The sequence below is a fragment of the Sorex araneus genome, chromosome 6 (assembly GCF_027595985.1).
Source record: "Sorex araneus isolate mSorAra2 chromosome 6, mSorAra2.pri, whole genome shotgun sequence".
NCBI lineage: Eukaryota > Metazoa > Chordata > Mammalia > Eulipotyphla > Soricidae > Sorex > Sorex araneus.
The window spans coordinates 162,469,058-162,496,380 of record NC_073307.1 but is presented as its reverse complement, the minus strand read 5'-3'; the positions used below and the strand labels follow the sequence as shown (position 1 = coordinate 162,496,380).

General features: G+C 58.3%; 2 protein-coding genes across 2 annotated transcripts in view; both read left to right on the top strand.

The window, feature by feature from the left end:
• The window catches only part of LOC129406066 (uncharacterized), a 36,602-nt gene extending 19,416 nt beyond the window's left edge, over window positions 1-17,186 (top strand). The window contains exons 8-11 of the mRNA XM_055143824.1: window positions 8,289-8,403; window positions 11,036-11,301; window positions 16,657-16,768; window positions 17,077-17,186. Coding sequence (XP_054999799.1) covers window positions 8,289-8,403; window positions 11,036-11,301; window positions 16,657-16,758 — 483 coding nt within the window. The 3' untranslated portion in view covers window positions 16,759-16,768; window positions 17,077-17,186. The remainder of the gene's footprint in view (window positions 1-8,288; window positions 8,404-11,035; window positions 11,302-16,656; window positions 16,769-17,076) is intronic.
• A 4,579-nt stretch (window positions 17,187-21,765) lies between these two features.
• Window positions 21,766-27,032, top strand: LOC129405831 (phospholipase A and acyltransferase 3-like). Its single transcript, XM_055143441.1, has 4 exons — window positions 21,766-21,805; window positions 25,151-25,245; window positions 26,175-26,289; window positions 26,711-27,032. Exons 2-4 carry the CDS (start codon window positions 25,225-25,227, stop codon window positions 27,016-27,018), a joined length of 444 nt encoding a protein of 147 aa, XP_054999416.1. The 5' UTR covers window positions 21,766-21,805; window positions 25,151-25,224; the 3' UTR covers window positions 27,019-27,032.
• Window positions 27,033-27,323: the final 291 nt, after the last annotated feature.

The following is a 27,323-nucleotide window of genomic DNA, read 5'->3' as shown; positions in this document are numbered from 1 at the left end:
CTCTCTGGTCACCCGATCCATGACAGCTCACCCACCCAACTGGGGACACTGAGCCCTGTTCCACCCACAGGCTGGCCAGCCACTCTCTCACCGAGCTCAAAGCCCCAACCCGGGACAGGGACTGCTTGGGTTGAGGTCTTCCACACCCTGCCTGTTTTGCTGGAACATATGAACCTCTGTCATATCCCAAAAGGTTTCATGACTGACTTTGGGGCACGAGGTGCCATAAGTTCACTTTCAATGATGCCAAGTCTTCCCCTGGAGGTCGTGAGGAAGAAAGCCTAGGGGATCCCTATAGCCCGTCTCCTGTCCCTTCATGAGGTGTCCCAGAGCCCAGGCATCCTTTGTTCCATTTGCAGAGCAGATATAAGCCTTCTGCTAGGTTAAGGAACTCGCCCCGGACTTTAAGTGGCCTTTGGTCTTGCTCCATATAAGCTCACTAATGACCATGACCCAGAGACTCACAAATAAATCTTAGAAGAGATCAACACCCTGCAGAGATGCCTCCAGACCCCTATCAGGCTAAGTCTCAATTGGGGCAGCCTAGAGGGCTGGTGAGTCCCCGCCTCACTGATCAGAGGTCCAGCAGCTAAAAATCTCCAAAAGTCAATCACCGCCATGCTCATGGCGAATCTCCACAGGATCAGAGGAGCCTCATCCATGAGGGAATCTGCTGAAAAACTCCAGTATGCAGATTTTGTGACTGAAATGCCCAGGCTCTCACAGAGTCAGGGATGGCAACCTCCCTCCACCTCCCTCTGCTTTCAGAAGCTTGGCAGTCACACCCACAAACTGCCTCTGAGGCCAAATAAACTCTTTAATGAACATGACCCAGAGACTCACAAATCTCAGAGGAGATGCAGAAGCTGGAGAAATGTCTCTGGACGCCAAAAATCACTCTCCAGTTGAAAATTTACCTCCACTGCATCACACAATTTAACAGTTTAGAATTCCTGGAACAAATGTGACGTGTTACATTAGTGATATGCTAGGAGTAGCACACCACATTGGCACAAAAAGCTCAACCTGTAACTGCATGTTGTTAAATCTCTCATACAAGGGCCCCCAGGTGAGATACAACAATCCGCACACTGTCTCCTAAAGAAACGTTTTGAGATCATTTTTAGCAGATTATCCGTAGCAAGCAATTAAAAATAAGTTACTTAGGGCCTGCTACTGGGGCAGACTTGGGTTGTGGCTGGGAAAAATTGATAGAATGGTGGTTGGAAGGTTTAATGGTGGTGGAAATGCTGTTGGAATATTGAATGTACTAATCTATTGCGAACAACGGAAAAATAATTAAAAGAGGCTTTTTTTTAATCAAATCTCCCCACTTTACCATTCCTCTTTCTGACCAATCTTGCCTCCTATATACCAACCTGAGCATTACTGCAAAGCTGCCACCACAACACAGAGCTGGTCCCAGGCTTGCCCCCACTAACCCATTGAAGCCCCATTTGCCATGTCCTACCAGAGAGCCAACAGTCAACACAGGACTCATAGCCATGGACCCCAGTCTCTCAGGGGCGGAGGCAAACGTGTTCACAGAAGGGCCTATCTGGCTCCTAGAATCAATGCTAGAACTGATCCCAGATATCTTGTCCCCAGACAGTGAGGCCCAAGAGACAGATTGGGCTAGGAGTCTCTCCCAAAAACCTGGACAGGGTAAGGATGAGCCCAGCTGCCCCCCAGGGGACCCAGACATGAGGAGCTAGAATGAGCATCCCCAGATCAGTGGGGCAGCTGCTGTCTCTCTCTCCACTCTGTCACCTGCTAGGGGCTGCCCGAGCCCCTCCTCCTGCACCCATATCCTGGTGGCACAGAGACTGAGCCCTAGGACAGTTCACGGCTCCCCCATCAGCCCTCTCCTCCTTCCTGTGTCCCTGTGTCCTGACTCAAGCTGCCTTGAGAGCATCCTCTGGACTAGTGGATGCAGAAGTGATTCATGAGCTGTGTATGGAGGATGGGAAGGGGGACAAGGGAACATCCCTGTGTCTAGTCAGGGACCCCACGGCTCCAAAGTAGCACAGATGCACCATAAAAAGGTTTCAGGATGACATTCAAGGACGAGCCCCAGTCAGAGAGCTCAGCGCAATGAGGAAATGCTTGGTAGGTCACTCTAGGAGCACTGTCAGCAGAACCCCAGAGACCAGAGCCAGGAGAAGAGGCAAAGCACTTCTGCATGGCAAAAAGGAAAAAAATCAAAACAAACCGAAGGGAGACAGGCGCCAGAGAGGTGGCCCTGGGTCAGGAATTCAGGTTTGATCCTGGCACTGCCCCTGGGTGTTGGCCACGGGCATCGCTGGGTGAGGCCCAGGGACCGGAGCTCCATAACACCAGTCCCTTGACCTGCACCCATTGGCCAAGAGTCCCCACGTGGCTCTGGGCTCCCTGAGCACTGTGAGCTCATCTGTGAGCCCGTCTGTGCTTCAAGGGTTAAAAGTCAGCACCAAGGCCTGGGAATGCGCTGAGGGGCCACAGTTTGCTCTATGAGGAGATCTGATGAGTGACTGGGCAGGAGCGTGTGGAGCTGCTGAGTGGAGCTGACTCTCAGAGGCTGAGGACGCTCCAACCCCTTGCCCTGCGCAGCTGCTGCCTGCGGGGTCCCTAAGCTGTGTCCAGGCCTGAAACTCTCTGTGTGGTCAAGGGCCTCTGAGCTGTGTGGGCTGTGCTGGCCGGTCACGGACACTTAGAGGAAAGTGGGGACCCCTGGTGTGCAGTGCAGCCCTGTCAGAGTCTGACATGGAAAGGGGCAGTTCATGAGGGCCGGCCCTCACTGCGGGCTCAGCCTCACTCTGGGCAGTCGGGGTCAGAGGGGAATTGCCGAGCACTCAGCGAGAGACTCAGAGATTGGCGGTTGGGGATGGCAGCGCCCTGAGAAGTCTCTGGTACACGCTGTTCTCACTAGGAAGAGAGATTCGGTTCTCTAAGCCCGGCTGCTTCTAATCAAAGTCTGTCACAGGTCTGAACTCTCATGGAGGGGCATGAGGCTTGTTCTGGGGGTCCCCAGGGCTACAGCCAGTGCTGCTCAGGGAGTCCATGAGGACCTGTGTGGGGCCGTGTGGGGCTGTGTGAGGCTGTGTGGGGCTGTGTGGGGCCGTGTGGGGTCAGGCTTGGACCCCAGGCAGGCGCTGCAGCTCTTGGCGGCCCCTTCCTGCCTGTCTAAAGCTGTTATTGGGCAAAGAGCCCGACCGAGATCAGCTCCTGGTTCTTGCTGCAGCCCTGGTCCCAGGGGCGATGGGAAGGTTTGGACTTTTTATACATGGCTACAGCGGGCGAGGCCCATGGTGGGTGTGAGAGAGGTGGTGGGTGTGGATGTGTTTCTGGGTGTGGACCAGCTGGGCGAGCGGCCAGCAGGTGCTCTGGCTCCCTCGGGTGCTGGAGAGCAGGCGCCAGAGACTCCATCTCCTTCCCAAGGAATTTCCCTCCCTTCACACCTTGTCACTTTCCCCCTGCCTCTTTGCAGGGCTACGAAATGTCCCCATCAGGGGCTGGAGAGTTAGCACAGCAGGGAGGGCATTGGCCTTGCACGCTGCCGACCTGGGTTCGATTCCCAGCATCCCATATGGTCTCCTGAGCACCGCCAGGAGGAATTCCTGAGTGCATGAGCCAGGAGTGACCCCTGTGCATCGCCAGGTGTGACCCAAAAAGCAAAAAAATGAAAGTGCCCATCACTGAGGGCTTTTAAAAATTATTTATTTTTATTTTTTTAAATTTTATAATATTGAATCACCGTGCAAAAAAAAAATACAAAGCTTTCAGGTATAAGTCTCAGTCATATAATGATTGAAACCCCATCTCTTCACCAGTGCACATGTTCCACCACCAAGAACCCCAATATACCCCCCTCCTACCCAGCCCCCACCTAAGTAGCTAGTGATCTTCATTTTATTTTCTATACTTTGAATACATACAATATTTCAATAGAGAACACACTATTATTATTTGGAATTTCCCCCCAACAATCAGGCCTGCTGAAAAGGCATCATTTAATCATTTCTTTTCATTGCTGAGAATAAAGAATGAAGATTCTATGATCTCACGCGGCCGCAATAGCGGCCACACAGTTTTGGATTTCTGATGTTTTAGTTCAATTCACAGTCTAGATGTAATTCTGTAAGAAGCCGCTCTGGGTGCCAAAATGGGTTAGAAGACCTCTTGGTTCATAGTCTTTACGAGCAGAGGGTCTGTTTCGTGAGCAGCAGCTCCGGATCTTATCTGGGCCGATGGCGTGCCGGTACCGCCCCCTTCCCATGATCGCCTATGAGCCACAACATTGCAAAGTTCCTACCTCTGGGCGGAAGTCTTAGGGGGTGGCTCTTGCCACGTGGATGATGCTGCTGCCGCTATTTACCGCACAGAAAAACGGTGGAGAGGGAAAATCCCTCCCCGGGCAGCACATAGCCGTAGTACAGCTCGCAGTCTAGGTGCATTTCTGTAAGAAGCTGCTCTGGGTGCCAAAATGGGTTAGAAGACCTCTTGGATCATAGTCTTTAGGATCAGAGGGTCTGTTTCGTGAGCAGTAGCTCCGAATCTTATTTGGGCTGAGGGTGTGCCGGTACTGCCCCCTTCCATCACTGAGGGTTTAATGTCAACCAGGTGTTGACCCCGACGGGAGGGAAGAACCAAGTGGGGGCTTCCCCACCCGATGGCATCACGGGGTGAGGGGCAGCGCTGCACCGGGGGTCACCTGTGCTTCACACACCACAGGCCAGGCCAGCGATGGCATCAGATGGCCATAGTCGCCGTCTTCATCATCATCTTCATCACTGTGACCTGTGACCTGCATCTGAGTCCCGGCTCCCACCTCTTCCCCACCTCTCACATCTGCTTTTGTTGCTTCCTCCCCCAGCCCCAATGACCACAAGTCCGTGAGAGCAAGATACTTGGGGGAGGGGAGGTTGATCTTCTCAGGCTGCTGGCACTGAATACTCTTATTTTTTTTTCTCTTTGGGTCACACCCGGCCATGCACAGGGGTTACCTCCTGGCGTTACACTCAAGAATTACTCCTTGCGGTGCTCAGGGGACCATATGGGATGCTGGGAATCAAACCCAGGTCGGCTGTGTGCAAGGCAAATGCTCTACCTGCTGTGCTATCGCTCCAGCCCCAGGCACTGAGTAATCCCATCTATCGACAGCACCATCCTGCAGTAGACGCCTTCGGTGCTCAGGGATGGAAATGTGTGAACTGAATAGGGAATGTGTCCCTGACGCCGGGTCCCACAGCCCTCAGCTCTAACCTATAAGGTTTGTCCTGCTCAGGGCGGGCAGTTTGGGGGCTGAGTGTGGGGCTCCTTGCAGCACCTTCCTCCCTGCCCAGACTCTCCCCTCCCTCCCTCCCTCCCTCCCTCCCTCCCTCCCTCCCTCCCTCCCTCCCTCCCTCCCTCCCTCCCTCCCTCCCTTCCTCTTTCCTGCCTGCCCCTTCTTCCCCTCCCCTCCTCTCCTGGCACACTGGCTAGAGGGATGGGGATTGGGCCCCTCTGGCTCTGTGCTCAGGTGGTGATCAAGGGACCATAAACAGTGCCTGGGTGGAACTGGGTCGGCTGCATCTGAGTCAAGTGCCGTCCCCCATGGACTGTGTCCAGCCCCCAGACGGGGTGACTTTGGCCTCTGCCCTGACCTCAACCACCACCACATCTTCCACTCAGCCTCTGCTGTCTGATGTCTCCTCTCTCTGACTCATTTCAGGGTCCAGGTCTCCGTAGGACGGGGCCTGCCCTGCTTGGAGAAGGAAATGGCAGCGTTGACAGGAATTCTGTCAAATTCTGTCTGCTTGGGGCAGAATTTAAAATGTTAAGATGCCTGGGAAGGTGAAAGAGGAAGTGAAACTTTTGTGAAAGTGAAAGAGAGTGCGCTGCACTTAGACCCTGGACTTCAGGGCAGCAGGTAACTCAGAGGTAGGACAGTGGCCTCGGTAAGTGCCCAGGAAACTGTGCCGTTAGACAGGCGGGTGCGGGCGGGAGAGAGTGTCCGGGTGAGGTGCGGCTGTGTGTAGGGTCACCAGTGGGTTGACCGTGGCTCCAGCCATGTCTCAAGGCCTCAGAAAAACTCTGGGGTAGCCTTAGGGCCTCAGACACCATCATCCCCGCACCCTTAGGGTCTGCGCGGCACCACGTCCTGGGCCAGGAACACTGCCTGAGACCCCACAGGCACCCGACCTCCATCTGGCTGTTCAGCTAGTGGGGACTGTGGGGACATTCCTAGGGGTGACGGTGCCAGAGCTGCTTGGCCTGGGCAGGGCAGGATGGCGGCTCAGGGAGGACCCCCACCCCCATCCACCTCCTCTGTCCCTGCTCTGTGTCAGTGGCACACACTGGGGAAGGGTCCCAGAAAGATGATCCAAGGGGTAGAGTCAGGAGAGCGGCCCTGCACCCCATACCTAACCCTGCCTCCTTCTTTGCTTCCTGCACCCCGAGGCCCCCCCTCTACTGCTCTGCTCCTGCTCAGGACAGGCACCCCTGACCTGCCCAGCATCCCTGAAAGGCTCTTACTGAAGCTTTGCGACCAGCTGGGCAGTAGGAACTATGAGTGACCCCAACTCTCCAAATGTGGAGCCGGGTCTGAGGAAGCCCTAGTTCCAGTCTGAGGGAGGAGGTCTGGGGCCTCTGCTCCATCACGGGCTCCGGAATCAGCCATTTCCCTGCAGCAACCCTGCTCCGGAGTCCGGGCTGGAGCCTGTGACGGGGCTCAGATGGGGGACCCGGGGCGCGAGTCTGTGAGGATGGGGGCTAGGGCTCTGTCCCTGCTCAGGCTGGGCAGGTTTCTGCTGGGTGGGCCTCCTGCTCCCTCCCTATCTGCCGCCCTCCGTGCCCCCCCTGCACCTGCCTTGCCTGAGCCCCTCTTTCCCTCTTGGGGCTTTACCTCAGCTCTGACTCACCCACCGCCCCTTAGACTCTGAGCTTGAACCTTGATATCTCTTCAGCTTAATCCCCGAGTCTCTGTGCCTACCGGCAGGACCCTGCCTGCAGGGGACACAGCAGTTTTGGTGTGAACTTTGATGCATGTCATTTATGACACAGCTGCACCTGGGCACGGCTGAAGGAAAATAAAACTCTGCAGTGCAACGAAGGCTGAACCACAGCGGATCTCATGGGGGGCACAAATTCCTCGGCAAGTCTCCAGAGACCTTTATGTTAAAATCAGTAAATTGGGGTAATCCTAGTTTAGGCGCTGAGGTGCTTGCTCTGTCTTTCTGCTGCCCCCACGTTGACTCTGACCCCTACTCAATGCCCTTGTCATACTGTTTCACCCCAAGATCTCAGTGGGCAGCACAGCCCCTGCTCAGGGCACCTGGCTCAGCTGAGGCAGGTGCAAAGGGTGTGGCCAGATTCAAAGCACCCCCAGAGACTCCTGTGAGGGGGCCCCCATTCTGCAGGGGGCTAAGGCAGTCTCCCTGCTCATGCTGCTCCACAGGGGCACAGCCCCCCAAGCTCTCCAGCTCCCCCTGGGCTCCCCATCAGCCTCTTGCCTGGATCCAGATTGCAGCTGCCCCAGGCTGGCCCCTGTGATTGTGGGGATCTTGGGGTGCACGGGGGAAACACTCAGATACAGTCTTGACGTTTCTCCCAGGGGAGGGGCTGACAGGCTCCTGCCCTTTCTGACTCTGAGTCCCCTCCTCTGTGGGGGCAGATCTGACTCCTGGGAATGAGGCCCATGTGGGCAGGGGCTGAGCTTAGTGTCCACAGGCTGACCTGGGGGCTGGAACACGAGGTCACCCCAAGACCAGCAGATGGGGGGACGAAGGCCTGGGGGAGCATCTAGACCTCCTGGTGACCAGGCCTCCCTTGCTGACACAGACCTGCTCCATGCAGGGAGGGGTTCCCGCCCAGTTGCACCCCTCCCTGTGAGCCCCTCTCACGGCTGACCTGGGTACCCTGTCACTCTGCCCCGAAGGCTCATTCTCAGTCCAGAAACCCCAGGAAATGGGAGGCTACTATATTGGTGAAGGGAGCTTCTCCTCTTCATTTCTTTCTTTTTTTTTTTTTTTGCTTTTTGGGTCACAGCTGGCGATGCTCAGGGGTTACTCCTGGCTCTTCACTCAGAAATCACCCCTGGTGGTGCTCAGGGGACCATATGGGATGCTGGGAATTGAACCAGGGTTGGCCGTGTGCAAGGAAAACGCCCTACCCACTGTGCTATCACTCGAGCCCCACCTCTTCAGTTCTTGCAGGGGGAATATTGGGTATCTGTGGCTGGACTGGGATCCTTGCAGGTATGGTTGTAGAATGTTCTAGAACCTTCTCTATCAAGGACTCACCTTTTTTCTGTCTCTATTTTTCTTTTGCAGAACAGAGAAGGTCCTGAGCCCAAACCCGGAGAACTGATTGAGATTTTCTGCGATGGTTACGAGCACTGGGCTGTGTATGTGGGAGACGGTTACGTGGTCCATGTGACTGACGTCGGTGAGGACGGTGTCTCTGTAGAGGACGGGCCGAGGTGACTGTGGGATAGGTTCACAATGTGCTGGTCTCCCCTGCTGGCCTGTCCGGTGGGCACAGCCACCAAGGCCGCATGACCGGGGCTGTCCCCTGTAAGCCCGTCAGCGGCTGATCTCCTGTAGCCGGAAGTTCCTGGACAGGCTGTGGACACGTCCAGTTAGAGAGCAGGGGGTCACTCAGCCCCTGTCCCGGGGACACAGGATTCCCATACCCAGTCTCCTCTGTAGCTGCTGATCTGCAGGGACAGGGAGACAGGAAGCAGGGGCTCCCCAACACTCAGCACTGCCCAGGGTCATGGAAGGAGCATGGCCTCCACCCCAGGGAGCTGCACGGTGGACCCTGGCTCCTGCCCGCCGACTGTGGGTATCCTATGTCCCTCCCTCCTCTCAGCTGCACCCTCTGTGGCTCAGGGAGAAGCCCCTGGGGTGGGGTTGGCAGTAGGGAGAGCAGGGTGGCCTTGGCAGGGCTGAGCCAACCCCCTCCCCTCCAGCACCTGGCATGGAAGGAAACACCAGCTGGGCGCCCGGGGCAGGGCAGGGTCTGGTCTGGGGGCTTGGAGAGGCCCCTCGTCTGAGTGTCCCCCTGACGCCGACAGCGGGGCTCTGAGTGCACGTGCCTCTGTCCCGCTACAGGGAGGGACTCGGGCGTCTCAGTGCTCCCTGCAGTTAGATACCTGTCGTAGATACACTCACCTCAGTCCAGTCATGGAGGATCCGTCCCTGGCCTCGCCCTCCCCACGGGAAGATGCACTTTCCCGCCTAGTGGCACTGAGCATCCTGCCGTCGAGTTTCAGGCCAGATGACAGTCCTTCGTTCCTTCCCTGCTGGGTGCGATTCCTTTATCTTCACTTCTCCAGGAGTTGCTCCCCAGACAGTGCTCAGGGGTCCCGGTCCGATGCTGACTCTTGCAGGTTGGGCTGGCAGTCCGGGACTCACGGATGGAGATATGATGCTGCTCGGGGCTTTTGTTTGTTTATTTGGGGCCACACCCGGCTGTGCTCAGGCCTGACTCCTGTCTGCATGCTCAGGGATCCTTCCTCGCGGGTGAAGGGAACTGTTTGAGATGCCAGGGATCGACCCGGGTCGCCCGTGGCAAGGCCAATGCCCTCCCCACTGTGCTTTCCTGGCTCTGAGCTTGTGCTCGCCCCCTGGTGCTGAGAATGACCCAAGGCCGCCTGAAGGCGCTGATTTACCAAGGGTCTCCAGGGCTGTGCCCGAAGGTGTCTCGGGGACCCCATGGTGCCTGGAATCAAATCCAGAGCGAGTGCCGAGCTCTCTCTGTCGCAGCTGGGGATCTCGATGGCACACCACGCTCGGAATCCTGTTCCCTAGAGGAGGATTTTATTTTGGGGGGTGGTGCAGTGCAGGGGGACTTTGATTTTTGGACCTTGTTATTGAATCCTCTATAAGTCTTTCCACAGAGGGTTGCTTTGTTTGTGCAAACGTAGATTTTCATGTCTTTGTGGTTACTGGACTGGAGCAATAGCACAGCGAGAAGGGCGTTTGCCTTGCACGCGGCCAACTCGGGTTCGATTCCTCCACCCCTCTCGGAGAGCCCGGCAAGCTACCGAGAGTATCGCACCCGCACGGCAGAGCCTGGCAAGCAACCGGTGGCGTATTCGATATGCCAAAAACAGTAACAAGAAGTCTCACAATGGAGACGTTACTGGTGCCCTCTCGAGCAAATCGATGAACAACAGATGACAGTGCTACAGTGGTTACTGGGGGTGGGGTAGAGAGGGACTGTGGGTGTGTGCCCCTCCCCTATGGTCCAAGGCGCTCTCTCTCTCTCTCTCTCTCTCTCTCTCTCTCTCTCTCTCTCTCTCTCTCTCTGTTTCTAGAAGTAGGAGAGGGCGCCTCCTACAGGACAGAGGAAAGAAGCACACTGTAGTGGGGAGGCAGGGGCAGGGAGAGAAGGGAGAGATGTTGGGAGCCTGGATGGGGGAGGGAGAAGATGGGGGGGGGGTTACAGAAAGCGCCGGAAGACTAAGGGTCAGAGGAGGGAGAACCTGAAGGAGAGATTGGGGTCAGAGACCCTGAAGGCCGGCTGAGCGGGGAGCGGACTGTGTTTCCACGCAAGAGAAGGAATCCTTGGTATAAATGTTAGGGGGGCTTCTGGATCGTGCTCAGGAGGCCTGAGTGCCCGGCCCAGGTCTCCAGGCCCCTCTGCCCGAGGCTGTGGTGCTGGGGGTGCCCGGGCCACACCCGCATGACTCTGGGACCTGGTGGTGCCCGGATGGAACCCGGGTCAGTGCACGCCGAGTTGTGCCCCAACCTAGCTAAGAGGGAGGGTCTCTCCCCGTCCCTGAGCTCTCTCTGTCCCTCCCCCTCACTGAGCTAGGACGCCCCTGGGGTCCACCCAGCTCCTCCTCTGCCTCGCCAGGAAAATAAAGAAAAAAACCCCAAATAAACAGATCTGGAGACTCGGGAACCTTCTCCAGAGGCCCCAGTGGGCCCCAGTGGGTCGGAGCTGGCGGGTGTCAGCCCTTCTCGACTCACCCCTCCCTGGGGGCATTGGGGGGGGCTTACTTGGAGCTGGTTGGCGTTGCTGGGGTGGCCCAGGGTTGACCACTGAGTCCTCTCTTGTGACCCCACAGAGAAGGGGCCTTCGGGAATGAATTTGATCGCCTCTGTGTTGGGCCTGAGCACCGGAGCTGTGGTGAGGAAGGAGCTGCTGTCCAAGGCGGCCGCGGGGAAGAAGTACCGGGTCAACAGCAAATACGACCAGACGCACCCGCCGCTGCCTCGCGTCGTTGAACGGGCAGAGGCGCTGGTGGGCCGGGAGATATCCTACAACCTCCCTGAAAGGAACTGCGAGAACTTTGCCACTCTGCTGCGCTACGGAGTTTCCCTCAGCGAGCAGGTGTGTCTCAGCCGCGTCCCGGTCCCCCCGTAATAGTCCTCCCTAACTCTGGCAGCAGGTTCTAGCACCCATTCTATAGATGGAGAAACTGAGGCCCACGGTGCTCAGGGATCGGTCCACACTCAGCCTAGTGCCTGCCCTGTGAGTGGGGCCGGAGCCCTGGGCACCTGCCACACAGGCCCCGATGTCCCCGGGTGAGTCAGGGAGAGGCAGCCCCGCAGTGGAGGCAGCTTATCTCTTGGTGTTTTGCTCTCTGGGCTCTGAGCCCAGGGAATGGGGGCTGTGAGGTTGGGCAGAGGAGGGGCCAGGTTCTGGGTGAAGAGGCAGAGCACATGCCTGGCGTGCGGGAGACCCTGGGCTGCACCCCGGGCACCTCGGGGGCAGGCAGAGCAATACTAGGTGTGGGCAGGAGAGGAAACAGGAGTAGAGGAGTTGGGGGGAGCGTGATCACGGCAGAGGAGGCCACAGGCACTGCCCGCTGCTCGGGCATCCTGTTGCCCTGCACTCAGGCTCAGGGTCTGCCGGTCACTGTCTCAGTCCACTGGGCACTATTGTCCCCCAGGGTCAGATCAGCCTCTCTGTCTCTTCTGGAAAAGCTGACAGTGTTGACCTAAACCAACTTGTCAGTCACTGACAAGGTCCGACTCCCAGTTGCCATCTCCAGGGGTAGAGAGGGTGAGGGCGCCCCCTGGGGGTGGGTCCTGTCTGCTCAAAGGCAGCTTCAGTGGGTCCTCCCTCTGGTGTCCAGGATGCTGACCCCTGAGCCCTCACTAGGGACACCCCAGATGCGCACAGCGACCCCTGTGAGGAGGAGAACCCTGGAGAAAGGGGATGTGACCTAGGGGAACCCACACCTTTGGGATTGAGGAGCCCAGAAGGAGCCCAGGTGGTTACTGAGACTGTTCTGGGCACCCGAATGCCCAGAGGCCAGCGCCGTGCTGCCCCCTGCCGGTGTGCTGTGTCGGGCCACTCTGATGAACTATGTTCTCTTTAAGCTTGTCTGAAGGGGTTTTCTGATCACACACACACACACACACACATACACACACACACACACACACACACACACACCTGGACCATTCCCACACCCCTCCCGAGGCTGGTTGGCTTCTCTCCTCTCCCTGGGCTCAAATGCCCGAGGTGGCAAGATCCACTCTGTGTTCATCTTTGGAATGTTCTCTTCCGTCTCTGTTTGGGGTGTTGTTTCCTTGTTCTTGATGCCCTGGGTGCCCTTTAGGATCGGGCATCTCAGGGCTGTCACTTTGTGGCTTTGGGAGTGTCGTTTACACTGTTGGCCTCTTTCCCTGTGTTGGCCTGTACACGGTCTTCCCCTCTATAAAATGGGAGCGTAGGAGATTTATGAAGAGGGTTGATGGACAGTTGAGACAAACCTGTAGAGTTCGGGTCCCATTGCTGACGCTGGGTCTTCAAGGACCCCCTTCTCCTGAGAAGGGCAGGGGGCACCCTAGGAGTGACACCTGCTCTGCTGAGTGCCCCCACCCTTGGGAACATCCTCTGTCTCTCCTGCACCACGACGGGTCCCCACCCTGCCAGGATCCACTTCCTACTCCAGAATCCCCTTCCGGTGACACCCGGGGAATAACTGCAGTGAAAGCTTCGCCCCTGGTGAACAAACAGTCCCGGCCCTCGTTCAGCAGATGAGCCTGAGCGCCCGCTGAGGCTGCAGGGGGCTGAGCACCGGGATAGGATTGTTTCCGGTGCCTCAGCATCCCCCTTGCTCCCGGGCTCCTGATTTGCCAGCCCCGACCGAGACTTCCGGACACTCCCCCCTTTCCCACAGCGCCCCCTGTCGGCTTCCTCCGCCTGTACCAGCCGCAGGCCCGCGTGTCCCTCCCAGTGCCCACAGCGGACACCCACAGCTCCTCTCCCACTGCTGCTCCCCGCTGGGCAGCTCCTCCTTCTCGAGTGTCCTGCCCCCTCGGGAGCCCCTTCTGGTCTCTCTGCCCCCCCTCCCCCTGGGTCCGCTGAAGAGGACACGGGCCGCTGTTGTGTCCGTGGTGGCCGGGACCCCACGCTAGTGACCCTCTTCTTCCTGCTGCAGGTGGACAAAAAGGCAAAGGTCATCAGCGAGAACGTAGCTTTACTCGGAGTCGTGACCCTGGCTTGATCATCCCACTTGCGTTCATTGTGTTCAGAAACTAGCCGCAAGTGGTGAGTCCCGGGCTCCGGAACCACCAGTCGGTCTGACTCAGCCACGGTGTGTGTGTGTGTGTGTGTGTGTGTGTGTGTGAGATCTGACTTCTGGGTTATACTGCTCGGGGTCCTATTCGTGAAGACTGGTGTGTGTGTGTGTGTGTGTGTGTGTGTGTGTGTGTGTGATCTGGCTTCTGGGTTATACTGCTTGGGGTCCTGTTCGAGAAGACTGTGGTGTGTGTGTGTGTGTGTGTGTTTGTGTTATCTGGCTACTGGGTTATACTGCTCGGGGTCCTGTTCGGAAGACTGTGTTGGGGCACTGCGGCCCAGAGGGAGTGTGTTAGGTACCGCCGGGCCTGTCCTAGGCCCAAGTCTGTGCGTCCGGCCAGGGAGCCCAAGCGCAGAGGGACCAGGTGCCCCGGGAGGCCAGGGCTGGGCGAGGGTAGAGGCTGCCGCGGGATGGACATCGAGTCCTTGTAAGAAGGCCACTCGCGCTCTCTCCTCAGGAGGGGACACGTGGGCAGGACGCCTGTGAGGGAGGACTGACCCCAGGGCCCTGATGCCGGCTCCCGGCTCCCGCCTTCTGCTTCCGAGAGGAGCAATAAACGGCCGCGTCCAGGATCCCGACAGTGGCCTTGGGATTAGTCCTGGTCAATGTGGTTCTTCTTACCCGCACACAGGGGCGGGGAGACGCCCCCGACGGACAAGAACAGGAGCCAGGGCCCCCTGCTGGCGCTGATGCATGCATGCTACATGTGTCTCAACCCCAGTCTACACCGTGACCCGACCCCAGCCTACACTGTGTCCTGACCCCAATCTATACCATGTCCTGATCCCAGTCTACACTGTCCTGACCCCAGTCTACACTGTGTCCTGACCCCAGTCTACACTGTGTCCTGACCCCAGTCTATACCGTGTCCCGACCCTGGTCTACACTGTGTTCTGACCCCAGTCTACACTGTGTCCTTACCCCAGTCTATACTCTTCCGACCTCAGTCTACACTGTGTCCTGACCCCAGTCTACACTGTGTCCTGACCCCAGCCTACACTGTGTCCTGACCCCAGTCTATACCATATCCCAACCCCAGTCTATATCATATCCCGACCCCAGTCTATACTGTGTCCTGACCCCAGTCTACACAGTGTTCTGACCACAGACTACACTGTGTCCTGACCCCAGTCTATACCATATCCCGACCCCAGTCTATACTGTGTCCTGATCCCAGTCTACACAGTGTTCCGACCACAGATTACACTGTGTCCTGACCCCAGTCTACACTGTGTCCTGACCCCAGTCTACACTGTGTCCTGATCCCAGTCTATACCATATCCCGACCCCAGACTACACTGTGTCCTGACCCCAGTCTACATCGTGTTCTGACCGCAGTCTGCACAGTGTTCCGACCACAGATTACACTGTGTCCTGACCCCAGTCTACACTGTGTCCTGACCCCAGTCTACACTGTGTCCTGATCCCAGTCTATACCATATCCCGACCCCAGACTACACTGTGTCCTGACCCCAGTCTACATCGTGTTCTGACCCCAGTCTGCACAGTGTTCCGACCACAGACTACACTGTGTCCTGACCCCAGTCTATACCGTGTCCTGACCCCAGTCTACACAGTTTTCTGACCACAGACTACACTGTGTCCTGACCCCAGTCTACACTGTGTCCTGACCCCAGTCTACACTGTGTCCTGATCCCAGTCTATACCATATCCCGACCCCAGACTACACTGTGTCCTGACCCCAGTCTACATCATGTCCTGACCCAGGTCTGCACAGTGTTCCCACCACAGACTACACTGTGTCCTGACCCCAGTCTATACTGTGTCCTTACCCCAGTCTACACAGTGTTCTGACCACAGACTACACTGTGTCCTGACCCCAGTCTATACCGTGTCCTGACCCCAGTCTACACTGTGTCCTGACCCCAGTCTACGCTGTGTCCTGACTCCAGTCTACACTCTGTCCTGACCCCAGTCTATGCTGTGTTCTGGCCCCAGACTACAACATGTCCTGACCACAGACTACACCATTTCTCGACTTCAGTGTACACCGTGTCCTGACCTGTCTACACAGTGTCCCAGCCCCAGTCTACACCATGTCCTGACCCCAATCTGCGTCTACAGACTCTCTGAGCACCTGAAGCTCCCCTCATCCATTCCAAGGTGCTCAGAGAGCCTGTGGGCACCTTGACATCAATCAAGGGCTCCACACACAGGCCCCTTGCGTGACAACAGCCCAGCCCCTGGGGGGTCTGCGTCTCAGGGCATCTCGACTGTCTGGAGAAGTGATGCCGTGTCCATGAGTCAGGGTGACCGCTGTCCTCTGGAAGACACGATGCCCACAAGGGCCCTGGGGCAGGTGCAGGCTTCTCCCTGCTCCCACCCAGAGATGTGCAGCCTCACCGTGCAGGGTGGGGGCGGTCCAGACCTTAATGACGTTTGCAGAGAGCGGGACCCTCCCCCGCACCCCCCCCCCCAGCCTGACCCTCCACAGACACTGCCATCAGGGCTCAGGCCTGGACCCAGCGCGCACCAGCTGGGCCCTTCCCTTCGAGGACCCGCGGGTAGCTGCGTCCTTCTCCATCTCTGAGCCAAGGACAGTGCTGAGATTCACTCACAAGGGCCAGGTCCCCTCGGGGTGGCTCACGGAGTGACCTCCGAGGCAAGCCGGGACCTTGATCTCCTGCGTGCACGTGTCTGTCTTCCCCGTTCTCTCTCTCACCTCCTGCCCACCTGCCCGTCTCTTCCAGTCTGTTATTCGGGCAGGGGCCAAGTTCATCTCCCATCAGCCCCCAGTCTTTGTCACTCTGGCTTCATGGCCTTGGGGACACAGTGTCAGAGAAGAATGTTCCCTGTGGTTTCAGGTGTGGGTGGGTGCTGGCCTGTTGGCCCCTTTGGGGTGGAGCAGAGAAGAAAGAGGGTGTGGGGGGTCCTGCCCCTGCCTTCACAGAGCCTCATCAGGATGTCACCGGCAGGAGGGACTCGGGAGCTGGTGTCCCATGAGGGAGAGACAGATGTTCTGGGTTGGGGAACTAGAGGCCAGGCGCGGCCTCAGGGCCAGAGGAGGAGATTCTGGAGGGACCAGGGGAGGAGGAGGAGGGTGTGGAAGGAGGTTGGTGAAAGACACGGGCCGCGGGTGTGTCCGTGGTCGCCGGGGCCCCTCGCTAGTGACCCTCTTCTTCCTGCTGCAGGTGGACAAAAAGGCAAAGGTCATCAGCGAGAACGTAGCTTTACTCGGAGTCGTGGCCCTGGCCGTGATCATCCCACTCGCGTTCATTGTGTTCAGAAACTAGCTGCCAAGTGGTGAGTCCCGGGCTCCGCAACCACCAGTCGGTCTGACTCAGCCACGGGTTGTGTGTGTGTGTGTGTGTGTGTGTGTGTGTGTGTGTGTGTGATCTGGCTTCTGGGTTATACTGCTCAGGGTCCTGTTCGGAAGACTGTGTTGGGGCACTGCGGCCCGGGGGGAGTGTGTTAGGTACCGCCGGGCCTGTCCTGGGCCCAAGCGCAGAGGGACCAGGTGCCCCCGGGAGGCCAGGGCTGGGCGAGGGTAGAGGCTGCCGCGGGATGGGCATCGAGTCCTTGTAAGAAGGCCACTGCCGCTCTCTCCTCAGGTGGGGACGTGTGGGCAGGACGCCCATGAGGGAGGACCGACCCCAGGGCCCTGATGCCGGCTCCCGGCTCCCGCCTTCTGCTTCCGAGAGGAGCAATAAACGGCCGCGTCCAGGATCCCGACAGTGGCCTTGGGATTAGTCCTGGTCAATGTGGTTCTTCTTACCCGCACACAGGGGCGGGGAGACGCCCCGGATGGACAAGAACAGGAGCCAGGGCCCCCTGCTGGCGCTGATGCATGCGTGCTACATGTGTCTCAACCCCAGTCTACACTGTGTCCCGACCCAGTCTACACTGTGTCCTGACCCCAGTCTATACCATATCCCGATCCCAGTCTACACTGTCCTGACCCCAGTCTACACTGTGTTCTGACCCCAGTCTACACTGTGTCCTGATCCCAGTCTATACCGTGTCCCGACCCTAGTCTACACTGTGTTCCGACCCCAGTCTACACTGTGTCCTTATCCCAGTCTACATCATGTCCTGACCCCAGTCTGCACAGTGTTCTGACCACAGACTACACTGTGTCCTGACCCCAGTCTACACAGTGTTCTGACCACAGACTACACTGTGTCCTGACCCCAGACTACACTGTGTCCTGACCCCAGTCTACACTGTGTCCTGATCCCAGTCTACACTGTGTCCTGATCCCAGTCTATACCATATCCTGACCCCAGACTACACTGTGTCCTGACCCCAGTCTATACCATATCCCGACCCCAGTCTATACTGTGTCCTCACCCCAGTCTACACAGTGTTCTGACCACAGACTACACTGTGTCCTGACCCCAGTCTACACTGTGTCCTGACCCCAGTCTACACTGTGTCCTGATCCCAGTCTATACCATATCCTGACCCCAGACTACACTGTGTCCTGACCCCAGTCTACATCATGTCCTGACCGCAGTCTGCACAGTGTTCCGACCACAGACTACACAGTGTCCTGACCCCAGTCTACACTCTGTCCTGACTCCAGTCTACACTGTGTCCTGACCCCAGTCTATGCTGTGTTCTGGCCCCAGACTACAACATGTCCTGACCACAGACTACACCATTTCTCGACCTCAGTGTACACCGTGTCCTGACCTGTCTACACAGTGTCCCAGCCCCAGTCTACACCATGTCCTGACCCCAATCTGCGTCTACAGACTCTCTGAGCACCTGAAGCTCCCCTCATCCATTCCAAGGTGCTCAGAGAGCCTGTGGGCACCTTGACATCAATCAAGGGCTCCACACACAGGCCCCTTGCGTGACAACAGCCCAGCCCCTGGGGGGTCTGCGTCTCAGGGCATCTCGACTGTCTGGAGAAGTGATGCCGTGTCCATGAGTCAGGGTGACCGCTGTCCTCTGGAAGACACGATGCCCACAAGGGCCCTGGGGCAGGTGCAGGCTTCTCCCTGCTCCCACCCAGAGATGTGCAGCCTCACCGTGCAGGGTGGGGGCGGTCCAGATCTTAATGACGTTTGCAGAGAGCGGGACCCTCCCCCGCACCCCCCCCAGCCTTACCCTCCACAGACACTGCCATCAGGGCTCAGGCCTGGACCCAGCGCGCACCAGCTGGGCCCTTCCCTTCCGAGGACCCGCGGGTGGCTGTGTCCTTCTCCATCTCTGAGCCAGGGACAGTCCTGAGATTCGCTCACAAGGGCCAGGTTCCCTCTGGGTGGCTCACGGAGTGACCTCCGAGGCAAGCCGGGACCTTGATCTCCTGCGTGCACGTGTCTGTTTTCCCCGTTCTCTCTCTCACCTCCTGCCCACCTGCCCGTCTCCTCCAGTCTGTTATTCGGGCAGGGGCCAAGTTCATCTCCCATCAGCCCCCAGCCTCTGTCACTCTGGCTTCATGGCCTTGGGGACACAGTGTCAGAGAAGAATGTTCCCTGTGGTTTCAGGTGTGGGTGGGTGCTGGCCTGTTGGCCCCTTTGGGGTGGAGCAGAGGAGAAAGAGGGTGTGGGGGGTCCTGCCCCTACCTTCACAGAGCCTCATCAGGATGTCACCGGCAGGAGGGACTCGGGAGCTGGTGTCCCATGAGGGAGAGACAGATGTCCTGGGTTGGGGACCTAGAGGGCTCCTGAGCCAGGCGCGGCCTCTGGGCCAGAGGAGGAGATTCTGGAGGGACCAGGGGAGGAGGAGGAGGGTGTGGAAGGAGGTTGGTGAAAGACACGTCAGGTGCTGAGAGGGGCCCCCAGACCTCAAAGCACTGTTTACACTCACCCCTGGAGCACAGACCCCTGGAGATGAGACCCACCCCGCCCCCACCCAGGCAGGTCAGGGCGGTGTCCCCCAGAGACCGTCCCCCACCTCCCCAGGCAGGTCATCATTCGCACCCCATTCAGCTCCCTTCATCCTGGGCTGAGTGCTCAGGGCCGGTGTTGCTCCTTCCCGCTTCACTTGCCTGAATGGTGCTCAGCCGGGGTGTTGCCTGTCTCTGCAGTGCGGGAACGTGACGCTCTCTCTGCCCTGAGACGGGCTCTGCTCAGCCCCTCAGCCCCCTGGGGCCGCCTACGGTGACTCGGAGCAGGTGTCTCCTGATGTTGCTGGGCCAGGCCGGGTCTGGGGTCCGAGCTGGCCGCAGGCGCGGTGTGAGGGGGTCAGCCCTGCCGGATTGCTGCTGGGCCCATAGTCTTTGGCCTCCTGGACGGTCCAGCTGCTGAATCCTCGGCCCAGAGCTGCTGGAGTTCCCGCTGACACAGCCCTGAGCCCGCTGGACTGGTCAGCCTGTGAGAACGCTGCCCGGCCCTGACCCACGGCCACCCCGATAACGGCGACAGACTGACGTCAGGGGGCCTGATGCTTCCTGAAAATTGTTATGGATTGATGATTAAAACAATATTTTTAAGTCAATCACTGTGAGATAGAAAGTTAAAGATTGATCATGGTCCTTCCTTTCTTCCTTGTTTTCTTTTTTTGTTTTGTTTCTTGACTGTAGAATTATTTTATTTTTATTTTTTATTTTTAGCTCTCCAGGCCCTGCTTTCTTTTTTCTTTTCTTTCTCTCTTTCTCTCTCATATTGTTCCAACACCCGTCCCTTCACCAGTGTACATGTCCTCAGTTTCCCTCCCGCCACCCCCCTACTCCACAGCCTGCCTCTGTGGTAGGCACTTCACTATCTCCCTCCCTCCCTCCCTCCCTCCCTCCCTCCCTCCCTCCCTCCCTCCCTCCCTCCCTCCCTCCCTCCCTCCCTCCCTCCCCCTTCTCTCCTTCTCTCCCTTCTCCCTCAGAGCATTACTGTTTGCAATACAGACATTGAAAGGTTATCATGTGTATCCCTTTACCTACTCTCAACACTCAGTTCTTGACCAGAGTCACCATTTCTAACCGAATAGATTGGCGCCCGGACTGGATACGTGGGATGCTGTCACTGTGTGCAGTCGAGAAACGGATGGTTCTGTGTCTGCATAGAGAGTTAGACACCCCGTACCATGGCTCCCCAGTAACTGCACGTAGCCCATGAACCTTCAGCTCCTCCCTCTCCTGCCCCCCGCACCACATGCTCCCCTCTCACACGTGCTGCCTTCCTGCCTGACTTCCGAAGTAGCAGGTGACTCTGGGTCCAGTGTGGGTGCAAGTACACGGGGGCCAGGAATGCCCTCCTACTCCCGACAGTCTCTCCTTTCGCCCCTTCCCCCTCGGCTCAGCCTTCCCCAGGGCTAAGAAATGTCCCCATGGCCTGTGGGCTTAGGGGCAACAGGTGCCCGTCCCTGATGGAAAGAAATAAGTATGAGTGTCCCTCCTGATGGCCTGAGGGGAAGCACTGCACAGGGGTCAGCTGAGCTTCACACATGACAGGCCGGACCAGCGATTTCTCAAACCGCCATCATCATCATCATCATCATCATCATCATTATCATCATCATCATCGTCGTGACCTGCGTCCTGCATCTGAGTTCTCGGCTGATTTCCCACCCCTCCCCCACCCCCCATTCTACCTTTGCTGCTTCTTCACCCCACCCCGATAACCACAAGCCATCCCAAGACCAAGATGCTTCGGGGGGGTCTTCGCAGGCTGCTGGCACCAGGATAAACCTCTTATCTGGCAGCAACTGCCCCTGGGTATAAGCCTGCAGGTGGCAGGGACGTCCTGGGATGTCGGATGGGGAAAGTGTCTCTAGGCCTTGTCTAGACATCGGCCCTGACCTGTGAGGTTTGTCCTGCTCAGGGCGGGCATTTGGGGGCTGAGTGTGGGGCTCCTTGAAGCACCTCCCCCCTGCCCACACTGTCCCCTCCCTCCCTCCCTCCTGCCTGCCCCTTCTCTCCCTCCCCTCCTCTCCCTGCACATTGGGTAGAGGGATCGGGGCTGGGGCTCTCCTGCTTTGGGCTCAGGGGTCCCTCCTTGTGGTGCCCAGGGGACCATAGACAGTGCCTGGGTGGAACTGGGTCGGCCACATCTGAGTCAAGTGCTGTCCCCCCTGGACTGTGTCCAGCCCCCAGACGGGGTGACTCTAGCCTCTGTCCTGACCTCGACCACCACCACATCTTCCACTCAGGCCCCGCTGTCCGATGTCTCCTCTCTCTGGCTCATTTCAGCGTCCAGGTGCCCGTAGAGTGTGGCTTGCCTCTATTGGACAAAGAAATGGCAGCTTTGACAGGAACTCCTTGATGCAGAATTTAAAATGTTCACATGCCTGGGAGGGTCAAAGAGAAAGTGAAACTTTTGTGAAAGTGAAACAGAGTGCGCTGCACTTAGACGCGGGACCCGGAGCAGCAGGTGACTCGGAGGCAGGACAGCGACCTCGGTAAGTGTCCAGGAAACTGTGCCGTTAGACTGGCGGAAGAGAGTGTCCAGGTGAGGCGCGGCTGTGTGCAGGGTCACCAGTGGGTTGGCCGTGGCTCCAGCCGTGTCTCATAGGCATCAGAGCAGCTCTGGGGTGGCCTTAGGGCCTCAAACACCATCGTCCCTGCAACCTCAGGGTCTGCACGGCACCACGTCCTGGGCCAGGGGCACTGCCTGAGACCCCACAGACACCCGGCCCCCATCTGGCAGTTCAGCTAGTGGGGACTGTGGGGATGTTCCTAGGAGTGACGGTGCCAGAGCTGCTTGGCCTGGGCGGAGCAGGATGGCGGCTCAGGGAGGACCCCCCCCTCCACACTGGGAGGGTCCCAGAAAGATGATCCAAGGGGTACAGTTAGGAGAGCGGCCCTGGCCCCCCCACAAAACTGTGCCTCCTTCTTGCTTCCTACACCCTGGGGTCCCCCCTCAGCTGCTCTGCTCCTGCTCAGGAACAGGCTCTAAACCGGGCTGTTTGGGATCAGCACTTCCGCGTCCCCTGGAGGGGGTGAAGGGACTTCAGGGGGCTCTAGGACCCGCTCACTGCGATAGCCCAGATGGATTTCATCTCTCAGCAGTTCTGAGTTTTCCCTTTGGGTTTTCTGTTCTTGTCACTGTCCTTTGTGTTTCTTGTTCCCCGTTGTGTGTTTCTTATTGTTTCCCCACACTGCCTGGTCTGGAATAATTTCAGACATTTCCAACCAAAGGCCTGATGCTGGGACCTCCCGGGTCTCCCCCAGTTTAGATGCCGGTCACCGGGAGGTGGGGGTGGGACGCTCTTGTCACGGCGGCAGGGCGGGTCCTTTTCTGGTTGAGGAGAGATTAGATGAGGGCAAAGGCAGACCGGGGCAGTTGCTCTTGGAACATGACTAGGAGGGACGAGCGATTCCCTGGAGGACTCAGCCCTGTCCCTAATAAGCACTGTTTGAAGCTCTGCATGTGGAGAGTGAGAGGCAGTCGGAACCGTCCAAGGCCATCGCCCCCACCCTGCTCTGTCTCTTATTTCCATCTCACTGTCTTAACCCTCCAGGAGACCCTGCCTCAGCCTGATCACCAGGGGCAGGTCCCTGGCAGCTGTGACAGCTGTAGGGTGGGACATCTGTGAAGGGGTCTCTGCTGTGGGGGGCTCTCTGGAGGGGGTGTCAGAGGAGAGAGACTTGGGGCTGGTGGCGAGTCAGCTGGGCCTACATCTCCCTCCACACCAGGCAGGACTGAGTTGGGTTTCCACTGGGGCCGGGTGTGTGTCTCTGGGGGTTGGGCCAGAGGGGGTGAGGGGCCCTGGCTCTCCTGACTTCCGGGGCAGCAGGCGGCTCTCCTCCTGTGTGGGGTGCCCGTACACAGGCACCAGAGACCCCATCCATCCCCACAGAGCTGTCACTTCTTTCACACTTTCCCCCTCGGCTCAGCCCTAAACCAGGGCTAAGAAACGTCCCCATGGCCTGTGCGCTTAGGAGCAACAGGTGCCCTTTCCCGATGGAAAGAACCAAGCACGGGTGTCCCCCCCGATGGCCTTGGGTTGAGGGGCAGCACTGCACTGAGGTCAGCTGTGCTTCATAAGGGCAGGCCGCGCCTGGGATTTCTCAAACCGCATCATCATCATCATCATCATCATCATCATCATCATCATCATCATCATCATCATCATCATTGTCGTCGTCGTGACCTGCGTCCTGAATCTGAGTTCGTGGCTCCCGCCCTCCCCCACTTCCCATGTCTGCCTTTGCCGCTTCCTCTTCCCAACCCGATAACCACAAGTCCCCCTGAGACCAAGATGCTTTGGGGGGGTCTTTCCACACTATTGGTACCTGGATAAACCTCTTAACTGGCAGCAACTGCCCCTGGGTATAGGCCTGCCGGTGGCTGGGACCGTCCATGGGTGCGGGATGGGGAAAGTGTTTGTGGGCTGCGTCCAGACTTCGGTCCTGACCTTGGAGGTTTGTCCTGCTCAGGGCGGGCAGTTTGGGGGCTGAGTGTGGGTTTCCTTGCAGCACCTCACCCCATGCCCAGACCCTCCTCTCCTCCCTCCCTCCTCTCCCTCCCTCCCTCCCTCCCTCCCTCCCTCCCTCCCTCCCTCCCTCCCTCCCTCCCTCCCTCCCTCCCTCCTTCCTTCCCTCCCTCCCTCCCTCCCTCCTGTCTGTCCCTTCTCTCCCTCCCCTCCTCTCCCTGCACATTTGGTAGAGGGATGGAGGTTAGGCCCCTCCTGCTCTGGACTCAGGGGTCCCTCCTGGGCGTGCTCAGGGGACCTTAGACAGTGCCCGGGTGGAACTGGGTCGGCCACATCTGAGTCAAGTGCTGTCCCCCCTGGACTGAGTCCAGCCCCCAGACGGGGTGACTTTGGCCTCTGCCCTGACCTCGAGTAGCACCACATCTCCCACTCAGGCCCCGCTGTCCGATGTCTCCTCTCTCTGGCTCCTTTCAGCGTCCAGGTGCCCGTAGAGTGTGGCTTGCCCCTATTGGACAAAGAAGTGGCAGCTTTGACAGGGACCGCTTGATGTGGAATTTATGATGTTTATGTGCCTGGAAGGGTCAGAGAGGAAGTGAAGTTTTTGTGAAAGTGAAACACAGAGTGCGCTGTTTAGACCCAGAGGCAGGACAGCGGCCTCATCTCATGGTGAAGGGTCACCTGGGGTCGGCTGTGCATCATACCGACAGGACGGCCGGTGGCTTCATCAAAGCGCCTTGTCACCTGCAGCCCCCGGGGTACAACTGCTGCCCCCTCCAGGACCTTTCCCACCCTCCCCCCTCAGCCCTCTGTCCCACCCTCTCCCCTCAGCACCCTGTCCCGCCCTCTCCCGCTTCTCCTTCTGTTTCCTCCCTCCCCCGCCCCGGAGGACCCCCAGTCCCAGCCTGAGGGAGGAGGTCTGGGATCTCTGCTCCATCACGGGCTCTGGAATCAGCCGTTTCTCTGCAGCAACCCTGCTCCGGAGCCCGGGCTCAAGCCTGTGACGGGGCTCGGATGGGGGCCCCGGGGCGCGTGTCTGTGAGGGTGGGGTGTGGGGCTCTGTCCCTCTGACCCTGTGAGTTCTGTGTCTCTGCTCAGGCCGGGCAGGTTTCTGCGGGGTCTGGGCCTCCTGCTCCCTCCCCGTCTGCCACCCTCCGTGCCCCCCATGCACCTGCCTTGCCTGAGCCCTTCTTTCCCTCTCAGGGTTTTACCCAGGCTCTGACTCACCCCCCGACCCTTTAGACTCTGAGCTTGAACCCCGACGTCCCCTCTGCTTAACCCCTGACTCTCTGCACCGACCAGGCACGACCCCGCCTGCAGGGGACACGGCAGTTTAGGTGTGAACTTTGATGCCCATCATTTATGACACAGGTGCACCTGGGCACGGTTGAGGGAGAATAAGACTCTGCAGTGCAACGAAGGCTGAACCGCAGGCCGTGGGCCTCATGGGGGCGAGTTCGTCCTCGGTAAGACTCCAGAGACCCTTATGTTAAAATCAGCAAATTGGGGCTAATCCTAGTTCAGTGGTCTGGGTGCTCACTCTGTCATTCTGCCTCCCCCCTGGTGACTCTGACCCCGGGTCAAAGCCTTGTCGTACTGTTTCGCCCCAAGATCTCAGTGGGCAGCGCAGCCCCGGCTCAGTGCATCCCGCTCAGCTGAGGCAGCGGCAGCAGGTGTGGCCAGAACCAGGGCACCCCCAGAGACTCGTGTGAAGGGTCCCCATTCTGCAGGGCCCCCATTCTGCAGGGACCAGGACACAGTCTCCAGCTCATGCCACTCCACAGGGGCACAGCCCCCCAAGCTCTCCAGCTCCCCCTGGATCCCCCATTGGCCTCTTTCCTGGACCCAGATTGCAGCTGCCCCGGGCTAACCCCTATGGTTGTGGGGGTCTCGGGGTGCACGGGGGAAATACTCAGATACAGTCTCGGTGTCTCTCCCGGGGAAGGGGCTGACAGGCTCCTGCCCTTCCTGTCCCTGAGTCCCCTCCTCTGTGGGGGCAGCTTTGACTCCCGGGAGTGAGGCCCACGTGGGCAGGGGCTGAACTCAGTGTCCCCAGGCTGGCCTGGGGGTCGGAACACTAGGTCACCCCAGGACCAGTAGATAGGGGGACGATGGCCTGGGAGAGCACTTTGCACTTCTCCCTGTGAGCCCCTCTCATGGCTCCTCTGGGGACCCTGTCACCTCTGTTCCCAAACACTCATTCCTAGCCCAGCAACCCCAGGAAAGGGGGTCTACTCTCTTGGTGAGGGGAGCCCCCTCCTCTTCATTTCCTGCAGGGAGAATATCGGGCTTCTGTGGCTGCGCTGGGCTCCTTACAGGTGTGATGGTTGTAGAATGTTCTGGAACCTTCTCTGTCAAGCACTCACCTCTTTCTGTCTCTGTTTTTCTTTTGCAGAACAGAGAAGATCCTGAGCCCCAACCTGGAGATCTGATTGAGATTTTCTGCGGTGTTTACGAGCACTGGGCCGTGTATGTGGGAGATGGTTACGTGGTGCATGTGACTGACGTCGGTGAGGACGGGGTCTCTGTAGAGGACGGGCTGAGGTGGCTGTGTCCCTGTCACCCACTTTAATGTGCAGTTCCAGCAACATCCTGTTGGGGCATTAAAGAACGCCCGGTCTCTGCTTCAGAACCAGCAGTGAGCAAGGACCTGGGTCAGGGAGGAGGGCATGGCCGTGTGGGAGACAGGGTTCCTCCCAGCGTCCCTCTGTCCCCTTTCTTTAATGAGGGGAAGAGAGTCCGGGGACTCCAGAGCTTTACCAGAGGCTCAGGCCCAGTGGTCCCCCTTGTGGGTCGGAGCCGGGGGATGTCAACCCTTCTGGGTTCATCCCCTCCCTGGGGACGGGGGCCATGGGGTGACTTATTTGAGGAAGGAGGGTCCCCTGGGGTTGTGCAGGGTTGACCACTGAGTCCTCTCTTGTGACCCCACAGGAGGTGGTGGGCGTTCAGGAGTGAATTTATCCGGGTCTGTGTTGGGCTTGAGTTCCCGAGCTATGGTGAAGAAGGACCTGCTGTCTGAGGTGACTGCGGGACGCCGGTACAAGGTCAATAACAAATACGATGAAGAGATGGGGGCACGGCCTGCTGCGGAGATCGTCCAAAGAGCCTTGACAAGTGTGGGGCAGGAGTGGAACTACAACCTCATGCTTGAGAACCGCGAGCACTTCGCCACATATATGCGCTACAGAATTGCCCGCTCTCACCAGGTGTGTCCCCATCCCCAGCACTGTCCCCACTGACTGTGCTTACAGAGGGTGATTGACTGGACAAACAGAGAGCCAGTGTGCCCCTTCCGAAGTCAGTGTCAGGGTGGAAGGTGAAGGGACACCAGCTTGGACTCTGTAGATGAAGATGAGCTCTACCCATCACTGGCAAGAAGCAGGTTCTATCACCCATTTCACAGATGAAAAAACCAAGGTCCACAGTGCTCAGCTATATGTTTACTCAGCCTACTGCCTGCATGGAGGGTGGGATGTGACCCCAGGGCACCAGCCACACAAGTCTGATTGCCCTGGAGGGGTCAGGGATAGGAGACCATGCAGTG

What these genes read in the sequence shown, in the direction of transcription:
- LOC129405831 (XM_055143441.1), top strand. Translation starts at nt 25,225, where the DNA reads ATGGGGGCGAGTTCGTCCTCG. An exon ending in TGGGGGCGAGTTCGTCCTCG is followed by an intron (nt 25,246 to 26,174) that starts GTAAGACTCCAG and finishes TTTCTTTTGCAG; the next exon opens with AACAGAGAAGATCCTGAGCC. An exon ending in GGTGCATGTGACTGACGTCG is followed by an intron (nt 26,290 to 26,710) that starts GTGAGGACGGGG and finishes GTGACCCCACAG; the next exon opens with GAGGTGGTGGGCGTTCAGGA.